Source organism: Rhizophagus irregularis, chromosome 24 (genome assembly GCF_026210795.1).
Source record: "Rhizophagus irregularis chromosome 24, complete sequence".
Classification (NCBI taxonomy): Eukaryota; Fungi; Glomeromycota; class Glomeromycetes; order Glomerales; family Glomeraceae; genus Rhizophagus; species Rhizophagus irregularis.
This window is the reverse complement of record NC_089452.1, coordinates 2240302-2256361: the sequence shown is the minus strand read 5'-3', so window position 1 is coordinate 2256361 and position 16060 is coordinate 2240302. Positions and strand designations below refer to the sequence as shown.

The window sequence follows — 16060 nt, the reverse complement described above, 5'->3', positions numbered from 1 at the left end:
TGCTTCAAATACAGCTTTCTGACCATAGGGACTAAACTTGGATCGAACTGTGATTGAACTGGGTTCAGACTGAGATCGAACTGGGTTCAAACTTGGATCAAACTGAGATTGAACTGAGATCGAACTAGGATTGAACTGAGATTGCTCTGTGATCGAACTGAGACTAGTATCCCATCTTACTCGAATGGACAGTGGATCACTTTTGGACCGTCTAAGATCAAACACTACAAATTCACGTTGCAGAGTAAGATCATCAATTACTGGTGCTAATGACTCTGATTCTTCTGTATATAGGCGGATGATTCTCTTGGTATCTGTAAGGCTCCCATGACCTCCATGCAGTGAGATGTAGTTAACATTTTCTCGAATAGCCTTAGGAATGGCAAAGAATCTTTGGGCTACATAAATACATGAAATATTTTTGTGTCGTCCATGTGTAAAGTAACCAGTGATGAGATCCTGGATTTTTTTAGGTGCATCCATCAGATCCTCGAAGATTACCACAGTAGCTTGAGTAGGGTCGAAAGAGTCAATCTCTGGAATTTCACTATGAGTTACTGCAGTGAATGGGATCTTCTCCTCTTCGAAAAAATCATGTACAACTGCCCACTTCGGCTCGTCAAGATATCTGCCAACTAAAAGTACTGCATCACATAGTACATACCGATTACCATCCTCCTTTGCTTTCTTGTTACCCATTAACAAATTAATGATCATAGTTGTCTTACCTGAGTCTGAGCTACCTGCTACGGCTAATCGAAAGGGCCATGATGGAGCAAACTCATTGCCTTGTCTTGAGTCGGTCGTGTACTCGTCCAAATTGTATACATAAAGATCCATTTGAATTTTATTCTAACTTAGTTTAAATACTATGTCGACATCAACACCAATTCCAGTTTATACTCCTTCAGAACCTACTGGACCGCCTCCTGCACACTTGGTCAATGAAAAAGACGATGATGAATTAGTTAGAATACTAAAGGCTCATGCAAATTTATTGACTACCAGGGGTCGTTTAACTGTTGATTCAGAGATACAGGAGGCAAATAATCAAATCAAACATATTATTAATATATTAATGTATCGCTGTAAAGCAAAACATGAAGAACTTGGTATTACAAAAGATTTGTTAGTTTTTGCACAAGGTAAGATAAATGCATTTGATGAAACGTTTACTAATTTAGAACGTCAATTAGTTATTATACGTGCTGCCAATGATAATTTCATAGAAGAAAACCATAACCTGCAAAGAGATTATGATACTATGGTAGAGCTTCGTCGATGGGCTATAGGTGAACGTAATCAGGCACGACATGAACGTAATGTATTACAAGCAGATTATACTCAAGCAGTAAGGGATCGTAATGAGGCTCAAAATGCTGTGAATCGTGGTAATATCCTTTTAAATCATTGGCGGCTGAGGGCTACTCGGACTGGAGGACAACTTGTATTGGTTAATGCGCAACTTGGACAGGTTAATGCACAGCTAGCACATGCTAATAATAGGGTGCGTTTTGGGATTCAGACATTAGGGAGACTTAGAAATAGACTTTTCCAACAGATAGCTGCTCTTAGAATTCAGGTACAATGGTTTCGAATTAGACAATTGAACCCTCCTCCACCTATATTAAACAATCCACTAGAGACGATATGGCTACCACTGCGATAGGATTGCCGATTTTTGAGGGTAAAGCTACTGATGATATTGATACATTTGTTAGGCTTTATATGGGTTATCTTGATACTATTAATCTTAACCCATATGCTGCTGGAGGGCCACCAGAGTCTTGGAAAAGAGCTATGGGTATACTTAGAAGCTGCATGGCCGGTGAAGCAGCTGAATGGTTTGATCGAGAAATTACAGGAAAAAATTGGGAACTTTCTGGTATCACTTCAGCTGGTGGAGCTAATTTAGCTGCTTTTGTAGCATTAGTGATACCAGAAGGTGCAGGAGGACCGAATGTAGGTACCTATGTAAATGGGTCTGAAGCACATGTTTATGCTACAGATGGAGCTAATGCATTAGTAACTATTAGAGCAGCATTTATTCCTACCCATGATTTAATAGGTGGAGATAAAGCTTGGGGAAGAGCTGGTGCTCGTCCGACAGATAGAGTTGCTCCAGCTACTGCAGATGCTGGTGTTGCTGCTAATAATAATCGTTCTATAGTTTTTCCAGGTATTAAACCTAATCAGGCACTTTATTGGCTTAGAACACAATTCCCAACTATTTTAGATGAAAAGAAACGTATCCGTTTTAACAGTCTTTATCAGGAAAATGAGCCAGTCGATGCATTTTATAGAACTGTAAAGAGGGCTGGAAAATTACTAAAACTAACTGATGATCTTATTATTGACCAGTTCTTTAGAGGTCTTTCGGCTGATAATATTTTTGAAGCAGAAAGGTTTAGTAATCTTAATCCTGATGACTTGGTTAAACATCTGAGAAATTTAGAACGGAGAAGGGCTGAAATGCGCTTGGGGTTACAAGATAGAAATCGACGACTTCAAGCAGATTACAGTGATGTAACTCAACCTCCGTTAGGAAAACAGGAACCTGTCGTACTGACATCAAAGTCATCTGGGGTTACTCAAGAACAATTACAAGAGTTACTTAAGGCTCAAGCTGAGGAACTTACCAAGAATTTTCAGGTGCAATTTAAACAATTACAAGCTCGGCCAGTTCGTAATCCACCAGTCTATAGACAGCAGATTAAACCTGTTCGACCAAAACCACAGAGACGTGTTGTTCAGGATCCTCAGGATCCTGATTGGGATGATGGTTATGTAGATCATGATGTTGGTGATGACCCTGATGCTCCTGAGTGGACTTTGGATGATCATCAAAATGCTATTGATCTTATTATGGGATATAAACGTGGGACGTCTAAAATACTTACAAAACAACTTCAGAAGGCTAAAGATAAACGTGATGATCTGGATTTGGCCCGAGCAATGAGAAACCTCGATCTTAATGATGATACTATGGACATTGATACTGCGAGTTTTGGTGAAAAGGTAGAATTGAGAGAAAAAGATGGTGATGTCTATATGGTTCGTGTTGGGTCAAAAAAAAAGTAGGTTCGAGTATCTCAAAACTTCTTAAGTCGTCCCCAAATAAGACAGCAGTTAGCTCTTCTAGTGTGCCATTGAAAGGCAAAGCAACCCCTGTTAAGATTCCTGTGAAAGTTACTGGTAGTAAGTTTACACCTGCAAAAGCTGTTACTAAGAATGACTTATTAAGCCTGTTAAGGTCTGCAGACTTTAGGAAATTACTCCGTGAGATTCTTCAGGAGGAGTTATTGTCTGCTAGAAAAGTCACAGAGATTCCGGAGGACCTAGTTGAGGAGGAACAAGAAGAGGATATCAGGGTAGATGATCCTATGGATATTGACATAGCTCGTTTAGAGAATACTAAAGATCTTTTAGCACTGGATGGGGAGGTTAATGGAATAGCAATTCAGTGTTTAGCAGACACTTGTGCTAATGCGTCTTTTATTCAGAGAGAAGCTGCTGAGGAATTAGGGTTGGATATTGACAAGAGTATTACATATAACATATCTGGTGCTTCAGGAACAGGTAGGACATTCGGCATGGTAAAGGGAGTGACAATCAAACTTACCCCTGATTATGCTATCACTGAGGACCTTGCAGTCTTAAGTGGTTACAAGCATAGGGAAATTGGGTTAAGCCGAACGTGTCTGAAACGTTACAATTATGATGTCCATGAATCACGTGAACATATAGCCTTTACCTGTGATGGGAAGAATGTTTTTATCCCGATAGTTCCTGATGCTAATCGAGGGGATAAAAAATAAGACCCTTTAATTCTTCTATTTTTTTTTATTCCCAAAATTTGCGAATTAAGTCAGGAACATCCTCCTTCAACTGGTCAGCAGGTTCCCAAGTAGCCTCAGTGTCTGGATAGCGCTCCCACTTAACCAAATACTGGTCTTGACCTTTTCTAATGCGATGCCGAAGTATCTGCTCAGGAACAAATCTTTCAGGTTGTCCTCTTATTATAGAGTCAGGTGGAGGCTTTTCATTAATAGGAACTACTTGCAATTCCTTTCGGGTATATGCACATCTGGATACACCTAATCGACCATGTGGTCCGTTAAGGAGATATGTAGGAGGCTGTTCGGGTGAGAGTATCATTTTTTTGATTACACGAATGTTTGGGTTCCATCTTATGTCTCCTGTACGGAATTTTCCGTGAAGTTTATTACCGAGTACTGAGATAGGTTCATCTAACTTGACTCTGACACGTGCTCCTTCAGAGAGGAGATCCGTCTTTTTTGACACTTTGGGTGATCCTGTCAGAATGTCTGGGGGATTTCTCTGCCAGAGTTCATTTACTTTACTCACTATATTATGGAAATCTTCTGACCATTCCACGGATGTCACCCCGGTTTTCAACTCCTGTGCTACCATTCGTTTAAGAAGGGGTTCTTGGATGGCTTGGATAGCTCTTTCAGCATAAGATTGCTGTTTATGCCTTCCTGGCTCTCCGAACCTCATCATTACCCCTAGGCTGTTCAGGAAAAAATCACGTACCTGGTCGTTAGTGAATTCTGATCCGGAGTCTGTCTCCAGTCTGTGTGTTGGTGGCTTAATACGATTTCTTCTGTAGATTTTGACAAACCCGTTTAGAACTCTATTTGCAGTCTTATCCTTTAGGGGTTCTGCATCAACTCTCTTTCCTGCAACTTCCACCACTACGAGAAAATAGTGGAATCCTTTGGGGTCAACTGGCATTTCTGCAAGATCTGCCTGATGTGTTGCATTTGGTTTCCATACAATTACCTTTGGGCGTTCTGTTGACTTTTCCTTTAGGGGCTTTTTGTATAGGTTGTAGTGCTCTTCACCTTTTAGAATTCGTGCTGGTACTCCGGAGAGATTGTAGTACTTATAGTAATTCTCTAAGTGTGACATATTACAACAAATTAAAGGAATGGTTTTAGATTTCAAATCTTAAAATGACACGTTTTTACTGCCTAAAGTGCAAGAAGGAAACTGAGACGGCTAGTGAAATACAAGATATGACTACAAATGGGCGTTACCGGCTGCATGGTGACTGCACAATTTGTGGTATGCATAAGAATACTTTTACTGGAATAGACTGGATGATCAAGAAGAAGACTAAGGAGAAAAGAAAAGAAACCGCTGCTAAGAGACAGCAGACGGCTTACAATCGGCAATGCAAAAAACTTGGACAGAAAATCTTAGATTCTGATGACGCGTGTAAACAGTGTATTGATAAATGCCTTAAGGAGGCAAAAAAGAGGAAGACGGATTAGTACTGTCTTCTAAACTTATCTTGATATGCTCTATTCTCAATACCCATTGTTCAATTACTTATTTTTTCTGACGGGGAAAGTGGCCATAGTTCGGTGGTCATAGTTCGGTGGTCATAGTTTGGTGTCCCAGGTATGTAGATAAAGGGTGGTCATAGTTCGGCGGTCATAGTTCGGTGGTCATAGTTCGGCGGTCATAGTTCGGTGGCATAGTTCGGTGTCTCAGGTAAGTAGATAAAGGGTGGTCATAGCTTAAATCGGGTTTTGGAGCCTGAGGGGCTAACTAAGGTGGCCATAGTATTATCATAAGTTTTTCGAACTGTGGCCAGTACTATGACCGGATATTCTGTCTGATTTCGGCTTTATTCGTGTTTTTATCCACTTTTTAGTAGTCTGGTCATAGTGGTCATAGTGGTCATAGTAGTTTTATATATAAGAAAAAATGGATAAAAAAAAAGGAGTTGGAAAGTAGTGTGACCAGCCATGGCCACTGTGGCCATGGTAGTAGTATATATGGGGGATTCCTGATCCCCCGTAGGGGCGATATAGGTGGAGCGATAGCGAGATATAGGTACTGCGAGGCCCTGGCCGAGGTGGGTGGAGCGGTAGCGAGACACACATCCAGACCGACGACAGCGGTGATAAGTCTGTGCCTCATCGTATCGAGGTTATTATGTTCTTTGGCATGAAAAGTTCGTCTACATGCCCTACGGAAACGGATTTCCTGTGCTTTCGCTGTTTTAACATTTTTACTTCGTTGGATTGAAAAGGTGTCCAGCCATTTACGGTACATATGCTTATTTGCATGATGTATTACTGATCCTTTAGAGCGAGCCAGATAAGATTCCTTATAACTAATACCCAATCGATGGGATATAACATCTTTTTTCCATCTACAGTTCCATCTGTCATGTAGTAGGTTAGCATGTGAGCGTTTGTCGTTGACCATACTAGTAGCAGGTAGTGTAGGGTTCTGACGTCCATATTTTCGGACATTGTTTAAATTAGGTGATTATAAAACATGTAGTGTATGCTTAACGTTGTATGTATTGTATGCTTATGTATGCTTTGATTGTGCCCATACATGTATGGATATTAAAAATGATGTATGGCATACTTATTTTCGCCATACATAATATTAGAATTTACAAAAAAAAATTTAAGTATTTTTTATTATAAATAAAATAAATGTTCCTTATATTCATAGATGACTCAAGGAATTAAATTTCATTTTCAGATATAGTTTCGTCATCAGATATAGTAAAGAATAACAGGATTTACTTTAGACATAGTAATAAACACAATAGAAATATTTTAAATAAAAGAAAGAGAAGATTGCAGTAATAAAAACGCGTAAAAATATTTATATATTTTTTTTAAATGAAAAAGTAGTAATAAACAGGGTAAAAATATTTATTTTTAAATAAAAAGAAAAGATTATAATAATACGCGTTGAATTGTTTTAGCCAGTACATGAAAAATGTGTAAATAATTAAATTTGGTAATAAAAAGTGTGGCAAGAAGTTATCCTTAAATCAAATAATACATGAAACTACCACATTTATCATACAATACATACATAATTGATACATTACATACATTAAAAAGTTTTAATAATACAATACATACAAAGCTAACCATACAATACATGTTTGCTATATACCCGTTTAAATTTTCGTTATGAAAAAAAATTGATTGGTGCATAACACATGCACGTCTACATTGAGACATGACGAATGGACTAGGAACCTGACAGTGTTCACGGGAATCATAAAAGGTTGAATGTGGATGTTGTTGAGAACAAGGGATATATATTCCAAAATGAAAACGATATTTTTTATATGTAAAATTAAAAAAGGTCCTGGTCGTAGTATTACGTTCACGTGAATTGTTAGCACGTGATGAAATCATATTTTTTCGAGCCAATAATCTATCTCGTATAAAAGAAAAAAATTTTTGTTGTATTTTGCGAGGTAAAACTCTTTGTGAAGAAAAAAAGTGTGTAAGCATACAACTAATTCTATATTTGTCATTCGGCGTAGAACTCGTGTTGCGATAAGAGATAGGGGTATTTTTCATATGATAATCATTTGTGTAAATTTTAAGATGAATATCATTGGTGTTTGCAGGTAGATCATTTAACTCAAAAAAGTAACTTCTTGATCGTCTGATTTCATAAATCTTGTTGTATCCAGCCCGATTTGGACGAGTCACGTGAAATTTGGAAAAAGAAACTTTCAACGGAAATTTTCCCACCGGCGAAGAAAAAGAAGAAGGTTTATTGAAAGGTTTTGTACTAGGAGAAGTGTGAAAAGTAGTTAAAGGAGCGTTAGATGTAATATCTTTCCAAGTAGAAACTTTGTCGGAAACTCTTTTATTAGAGTGTTGGTTGAGACCAGTAAAACCATTATTCGGTATATCGTAATTTTCATAATCGTCTATGCGAATAAAAGAAGACATTTTCCCTTGGGTTTGGGTATAAAAAGAATACTGAAACCTCGCCTTATGCCCGAGGCGCCCTTCCGGGCCTCTTCCCCTTAAAAGTGTTTATAAAATAAAACTTAAAACGAAACCTACACTAATTACTGCGGAAAACTAACAAAAATAAAAAAAGGGGAAAGATTTTTTTCTAATGATTAGGTGATAAAATTGAGGGATATTATCGGGAAATATCTTACTAATATCACGTGATTCAATCGTTTTTAGCCAAGAATATCATCATGTGAAATATAAAAAATTTGTCTCTAAACAATACAGCAAGCATTTTTATTCATTATCAAAGGAAAAAAAAAATCAAAATTAAATTGATGTTTGTACTTCGGGAGAAAAATTTCTTGGCATAATTTTTCAGTATAATTTTTAATTTCAGTTATGAATTAATTTTCTTGACATACAGAAGTGTTTTTTTCTCGTAAATTTGATTTCACCAAATTTTTTAACTTTATTATTAAAGTTTATACAAAATGCATTCACAAAAGAAACGCGAATGAACAGTTATCATTCAACTAGAAATCTAGAATGTCTCACTTTAATTATTGTCTAACAAAATTTAAAAAACAGCAATTTATGCAAAATATTGGAATTCGAGAAATTGGATGTTTCAGGAAATGTCCAGTTCGATGTGACCAGTATAATTGTAATAACAAGACGAATGAAATACAACTAATATGTGAGTATAATATTATTTGCAAGTTGCAACTAAAAAAAAAAAATTTAATATTAACTGATTAAGATTTTTTTGAAAAGTTCCAACTTCGAAAATGTAGTAGATAAAGGTAGACACACGATCAAAACACATTTTCTTCAAAATCTATTAAAACAAAAGTTTTTGAGTACGAATACATATTAATCTTATAAAAAAAAAATTATTTTAAAATAACAGCTACAAGAAAGGAACGCATTTAACTCACCAACAATCATATCATCGATAGCCGTTTCACCGATAAGCATTTGCCGACGGAAATCTCATTGACATATAATTTATAAATATTATGAAATTAAATATAAATTAAAATATAGAATTTTTCTAACTATCACCGGGGGTGATGATCACCGGTAACTGAAATTATGACGATCGACTAGCATTAAAAAAATATAGTGCCGGTAAAAATTGATAATTCTGGCCAACGGTGATGATCACCCCGGTGACTTGAAGTAAAAAACTAAAATATATATACAGTATATGACTTTCGTATAAAAATACAAAAATTGTTCTTTATTTTTTAACATGGTTCTAATTTAGTGATTATTATAGTTTCAAATTTTTATTATTATTTATCATTTATATTAATTTTAACTGGCAAAAACAAAAAAAAAGGTAATTTAATTTTCTTTAAAATGAGCAAAATGAACTGTCAATAAAAAGATAGTCGATGAAACGTTTATCGCGAAATGAACTGTCAATAAAAAGACAGTCGATGAAATGTTTATCGCGAAATGAACTGTCAATAAAATGATAGTTGATGAAACATTTATTGCGAAATGACCACCCTATCGGTGAAACGTTTGTCGTTGAAGTGATTTTTGGTAAAGTAATTAACGGTAAAATTAACCAGGCTCAATAGAAATAGGATACGGAGAATTAAAAGGACCAAACTAATAAGCTATTATTTTTGATAGTACTGTATCGTACTATACTTTGCAAGTATCGGCACCATCAAAGTGGTATTTCGAGTATCTAATATTTTTAACGTGACATGAAAATGTGAATGTTATCATGGTGATCAGTTCTTAGTAAATAAACAAATTGTAAATTATTTAAATGACTTGCGTTACGGTGTGCTGTATATAAGGTTGTGCATGTTATGTTAGTACGGTATATCTGATGATCTGAAACGAGGTTAATTATTGTGGTGCAACATTAGAATTTGAAAATCCAAAGATTTATTTGGCTATGATAATCGAATAAAGTTTTAAAGTTTCCATTTTTGGATCTTCTTTATATGAGAAGCTTTTTATTAAGATGACGATCATTAGGTATTAGTAATAATATTGAAATCGATATAAAAAAATCTAAATAAAATCTAATTAAAATAGTCTAGATTAACAAAAGGTTTTATTGTTTTATTAACTTGATAACATGAAATTATTAATTTTATATATGGAACATGTTTTCAAGATTAAATCTAATGACAAAATTATTGTTCAAATTAAATTAATTAAAATATCTAATTATATAACTATACAAATTAACTATTAAAATTCTATATTAGATAGTGTAATTAATAATAATGTTCAAAATTAATTAATTAAGTATATAATAACTTAGGTATTGTGTTAAATAGGATTTAAGATTTTCTTTGTGATAAGGTGTAAATATAGCAAGCTCTTCTTGTATCTGTTCAACTTCGATACCATAAATATTTTTATTCAAATAATTATTAATCGAAGAAGGAGTAAACATTTCGCATGTTATCTGATAAGATTGATAGTCACTTAATTGTAAATAAAAGAACGTATATTCATTTTCTTTTAATTGTTTATTAATTGACTTATTTAATGATTGGTTAGAAACTTTTTCACATTTAATGTGATAATTGAAAGGATCATTTGGTGGCTGATAAAAAAATTTGGTTGGATGAATCGGTATACTTTGAAGTAAATGTTGATTGATTGAATATTGTTGATTTGATAAATCGTTTTGATTCATAAAATAAGATTGTTCAGAATATAATTGAGATGGGATGGTAATAGAATCTGTTTGTTGAGAATAATCGTAATTTATATTATCATGGAAAATACTCTGCGATGCAGAATTAATATGAGAAGATTGAAAGTTGTTTGAATCAGTAAGAATTTCTAAATGTGCTACGCTCATGATGAATTAATAAATTGGTGAAGAATAAAAAAAATTTAAAATATGAGGATTTTATTATTTTATTTTTAATTTAATATGAGAAAATTATGAGAATTTAATTTAATTTTTTTTATCTTTTGCTTAGGAAATTATCAAGTTGATTTTTGTTATTTCTTTGCAAAAGATTTTTTTCGAAAGAAGGAGGTTTTAGATGCAATATTTATACGTAAAAAAAACAATAAAACAACTAACTATAAAATTATTTTTTTTTTCCTGTGCGCAGGTGCCACACGAAAATTACGGTGTCACGCGAAAATTATGATTTTCAAATCTTCCGTCAGATTCTTCTATTAAGTATAAAGTTGAACGTTTATCATTTTAGGTGTGACGATAATTTGTATTTTGTATCACACGTCTTTATTTTCTTTATAGAATCATTTTAAGATATGCAAAATTACGTTATAAATATTAACTTTTTTTATCTTTATAATATATGAATAAATTATTAAGCCCATTTATCCATTTATAACAATGCAGTATATTAAATGTATTTATAATATTTAAAATTTTGTATCGTCTTTAATCTTATAATTATATTTTTTCTTAGGTATATATCGGCTTAGAGTATATCCGAATTTATAAAAAAATTTGTCACGAGGGAAATACTGATCATCTTATTACAGCTGTATATGTAACGTCTTACAGTAATATCATAACCGCTTTAGTAAAATTTACGATCTACTTTGAATAAAATTGCGAAACCAACATGAAAGTATTCTTTGTTGGAACTTTTCTATTTTGGAATTTGTTGTAACCAAGGAGGTTCGAAGCGTTTCAATTTAAAATCGTTTAAGAATATCGTTACAAGAGATTTTACATTGCAGACCGTGAATTCTGGAATTAAAAAATTTTAACAATAACCGGAAATTATTATGATAACATAAGAAATATTAGATGCAGAAATATTAATACATAAAAAGTTAGATTAGGGTTGTTTATTTTTTCCTATATAAAATTGTACTTTCTAATTGTGTTAACAGCCCGTTCTAAAAAAGTCAAGGCCGATTATCGGTTTATTCGACTCGAATGAGATAAAAGTACCTAATTGGTTGCTATTTTTATGACATTGTAATTTTTTTTTTTAAATTTCGGATGAAACATTCAAGAAGTGATAATTAGGTACGAGGATATTCTCCGATATGTTTCTTAGAATCTCATCTTTTATATTTCTTGTAGATTTACAGAAACTTAATTTCCTTAATGTGCAGTAAACTATATATTTACCATTTTTTCGCTATATGATTATTATTATATTATAATTACTATACAACCTACAATGCACGATATGTTTTTTATAATGTCTTTCAAGCAAAAACTTATAAAAATATAATGAATTTATATTTGACCGAATTAATTTTACTAGTACGTAAATGGAAAATCTCCTAATAACCACAATTTTAGCCACATTTTTGATTCCAGCTGCCCGAAGAAAATCAAATAGCAATCTTTACTTTGTACCTAAATTAAAGATTTTTAACTTTCACGGTAAAGGCGGAATGGCGCAAGAAGTTTTGATCCTCAAGCATATTTATTTTGATTATCAATTAATAAGGTAACGTTTATTCTGAATTAATATTATGCTAAAAAATTTAATAAAAAAAAAAAAATTAAATGCATGTAATATTTTAATATTGTTCATATGAATTCTAATAAAAAAGAAATTATCATATTATAATTTATTAAGATTAAATTTTATTATGTCTTTCTTTCTAACTAAGTTAATGTTAAAGTTTTTTAACCATAATAAAATTCGGTCCGATAAGATAAAAGATAAGATCTACGTTATGGTAACACGTTGAGTATTAGATGTAACGTTTTTGTATTATATTTTTTTTTGAATTAAGAATTAGGTATAATTACCGTTGAACTCCCCGTTATATAGTTTTAGAACGTCGTGTCGTGTATTGGTATTAGTTACATTTGATTTTTTCTTGAATGAGAGCGCTAAGAAACTTAAATATTACTTTTAATTTTATTATTATTATTTTTTTTATTATACGGGCGTGATTATTATTAAGATATTACAATATTTTGCATGAATCCGTACTACATTATTAATCCGTGTTTCATCATACTAATACGTAAATAGAAGTTCATCTATCGTACTTTTGTGTCACAATGTGCATTCCTTTTTTGATAATTACAGCCGACATTATGTAATTCCGGCTAGAGGAAGAAAATTTAAGCATTTTTTGAATTTGAACGCCATTTTTTTTACATATAATTTTTTTTTTTACATATGAATTATATAAATTTAATCGTAATATTCAAAATGTATTGGCTGATTATTAGATGGTATATAAGGTATATGCTTAAATTAGTTTAATTGATAACATAAACTAATTTCGCCTCATTTTATTAATTTATTGATATTTTTAACCCAATATAACCTAACATAATAAGTATTCTTATTAAATTTTGAAAAAAATCTTGATTACTAATAAATTAGTTTAATTAACGATAGAGAAAGTATGTCTTGAACAGCAATACCTTCAAAAAAATTTTTATACGCATAAAATATAGACCGTACTGTACATTCATATGCGCACTATTTGACGTTGTTGACAATATGACCTTGTCCTTTACATTTTATGTAGACACGTTATAATCGTTATGTAGTATGTACAGCATAGTTAGTCATATGACGATATGACGTGACCTAGCATAAATTGTATATATATAATGGCCAATTAAAATTAACCAAGTTAAAATGATCAAATGATTTTCTAGGGGGGTAAAATAATAATAAGTACTGCGCCTAACTTAAAAATGATTTTCGCCTTATTACGTTTCCCAATTTATATCACTGAATTATTCATATCAAGCATGAAAGAAAAAAATTTTCGGATGGCTAATTTTGTGAAATAATTTGCATCCGCAATTTTAAAAATGTTTGTTAATGAATAATGATATAGATATATTAGTAATTTTTAAAGTTGAAATAGGTTACGAATTACGATTTAATTCGTGTGACGTATTTGTTCATTCAAAAAGATCGCGGATTTATTTAATAAAAAATGATTTGAATTTAAAATAATAATAAAATAAATGTTAGTTAGATATTTTTACTTAAAATAATTTAGGAATTTAATAATTAATCATAATTATTTTTTTTCATTCTAAAAAAAATAATTTAATATATTTTTTTTTGATTTTTTTTTTTCATAAATAAATTCATTAATTTTTTTTTTTTGTAACATATTCAATAATGATCATCTTGATACGATTATAATTAATAATCTAATAACCCCCACAAACGCGTTCAGGATTTACAGCTAAATCAACCATTTTTTAACATAGTTTTTGCGATTTAATTTTTTTTTAAAATATAAAAATTAAAAAGTACAGTATTAACATAAGTTTTTTTTAAAAAAAAATAAATGAATAAATGAATTTTATTAAAATATAGCGTTAAATTTATAAAGTAAAAGTTAAACAGATATATATATATTTTTATTTTATTAAAAAAAAAAAAATTTATTAAAATGTAGCATTAAATTAAAAATCATCACAATCTTTTTTAAATAATATATTATTATTATTATTATTATTAAAAAAATAAATACTTTTTTTTTAAAAAAAGATTTTTTTTTTGTACATGATAAAAGCGCGCAAAACAGAAATGTTACATCAATAAAGTTGTAACAACTGTGGCACCAATGTGGCGATTTACCTCTACCATAATGAGTTTATCAATAATGATCATCTTAATGGGTAATAGCGTGGAAAAGGGTTGTCTAACATCACCGATCACGTAATTTGCAACTCTTTTTTTTTTTTGAACGGTCTGATGTTTGATGTTCAAATATGACGAATATGACAAATATGACGTGAAATTTTTATTTCCTAGATGTTTCAAAAAAATTTATCGAGGTATCAATTATATTATATCGAGAAATAAAATTTAAGATAATTATAATTATTTTCAAATTATTAAAATACTAAATCCTTAAATGTAGTAAATGATTAAACATTTCTTCTGTATTTTTTCTGCAATTCTAATATAAAATATAAACTTAAAATTTCTAATTTGTTTTTTTTTTTCTTTTAATTAACGTTAATATTAAAAATTCTATAACAGATAAAACCTTGGGGACTTTAAATTATTGACGATCTCAATTTCTAATCATCATCATCATATTAATATTTATAAAAAGTTGAATGATTCTTTTTTAGTAAAGTGGCATTTTTTAAAAAAAAAAATTCACAGTGCGTTCATTAAAGAAATCATGATGATCTATTTATGAAAGGAATCAGCATAATATGCTGTCAAATCATTTCTTTTTAAATTTATAGAACCAATAAAAGGGTACATTCAATTCATAGACAATTACTTACACCGAATATCATTTCATCAACATACAGTAATATGTATGTATATGGTAATTTTTGAATGTTATAATAAAAATTAAATATAAATCTTTTCCTTTTTAAAAAAATAACCATATTATTATGTCTTATCGTATATCTTTTTAGTATTGTTCCTAATTTAGTGATTATTATTAATACTTAACCCCCAAATTTTTTAAATCTTTTATTACAAATCAGTCATTTTAGCTGTGATGAACAAAACTGGAAAAAGAAGAATAATTTAATTTTTTTGTTGAAATGACACTTTTTTTGGTGAAATTGTCAATAAAACATTTGTCAGTAAAACAGGCCAGAAATGAATATGTAAAAAATTATTGAACATTATTGTTTGAATGAAACCGATTATTCAAAATTCAACACGTTCCATCAAAAGTGAAGTAAGTAATGATTTCCTCCTTTAAATTTATCCCGCAGAAAAACCTTTGCTAATGAGACATCCAACGAAGATGTTATAGTAGTATTCATATCCAAATTCTTAATAGGTTTTTACTTGTACTTGCGTCATATAACAACGATATATTCGCAATTTTTTTATGTATTAGTTGTTAGTTCTAGCAACCATCTTGTTTTATTAAATAAAGTATTATTATAGTATTGGGATGAGTCCGTTACTCAGCCATTCTTTTGCTTGTATCTAACGGGCTTTTTTTTATTTTTATTTTTATTTTTAACATGACGACAGAACGAAGGTACAACACCATGTAGCAATCACTCTAAATTAAAACTAAACATTCTAATAGTTGAAACCTAATCCCACGAGTAAGGCGTACCGCCTAAAAAAAACAAACCTCGAACTATTTAGGCATGATCAGTTCTATCAGGGATATTAAAAGAAAAAAATAACAAAGGGTAACAAAAAATCCTGTAAAAATAATTTCACGATAATTTATACTATTGATCTTTCATTTTGAAAAATGCCGTCTGTAAATACTGTCATAGACGGAATGATACTTTTTGTAGAAGACTATGGTATTGTCCTAATGAAAGTTGGACTATTTATAAAGGGGAGAAGGGAGCTGGTAACCACTCGTCCTCT

At 31.4% G+C, this 16060-nt stretch overlaps 1 protein-coding gene across 1 annotated transcript; it reads right to left on the bottom strand.

Moving 5' to 3' along the window:
- Positions 1-9749: 9749 nt before the first annotated feature.
- OCT59_016185 (uncharacterized protein) lies at positions 9750-10786 on the bottom strand. The gene has a single exon (XM_025328918.2). It carries the CDS (start codon positions 10612-10614, stop codon positions 10042-10044), a length of 573 nt encoding a protein of 190 aa, XP_025164638.1. The 5' UTR covers positions 10615-10786; the 3' UTR covers positions 9750-10041.
- Positions 10787-16060: the final 5274 nt, after the last annotated feature.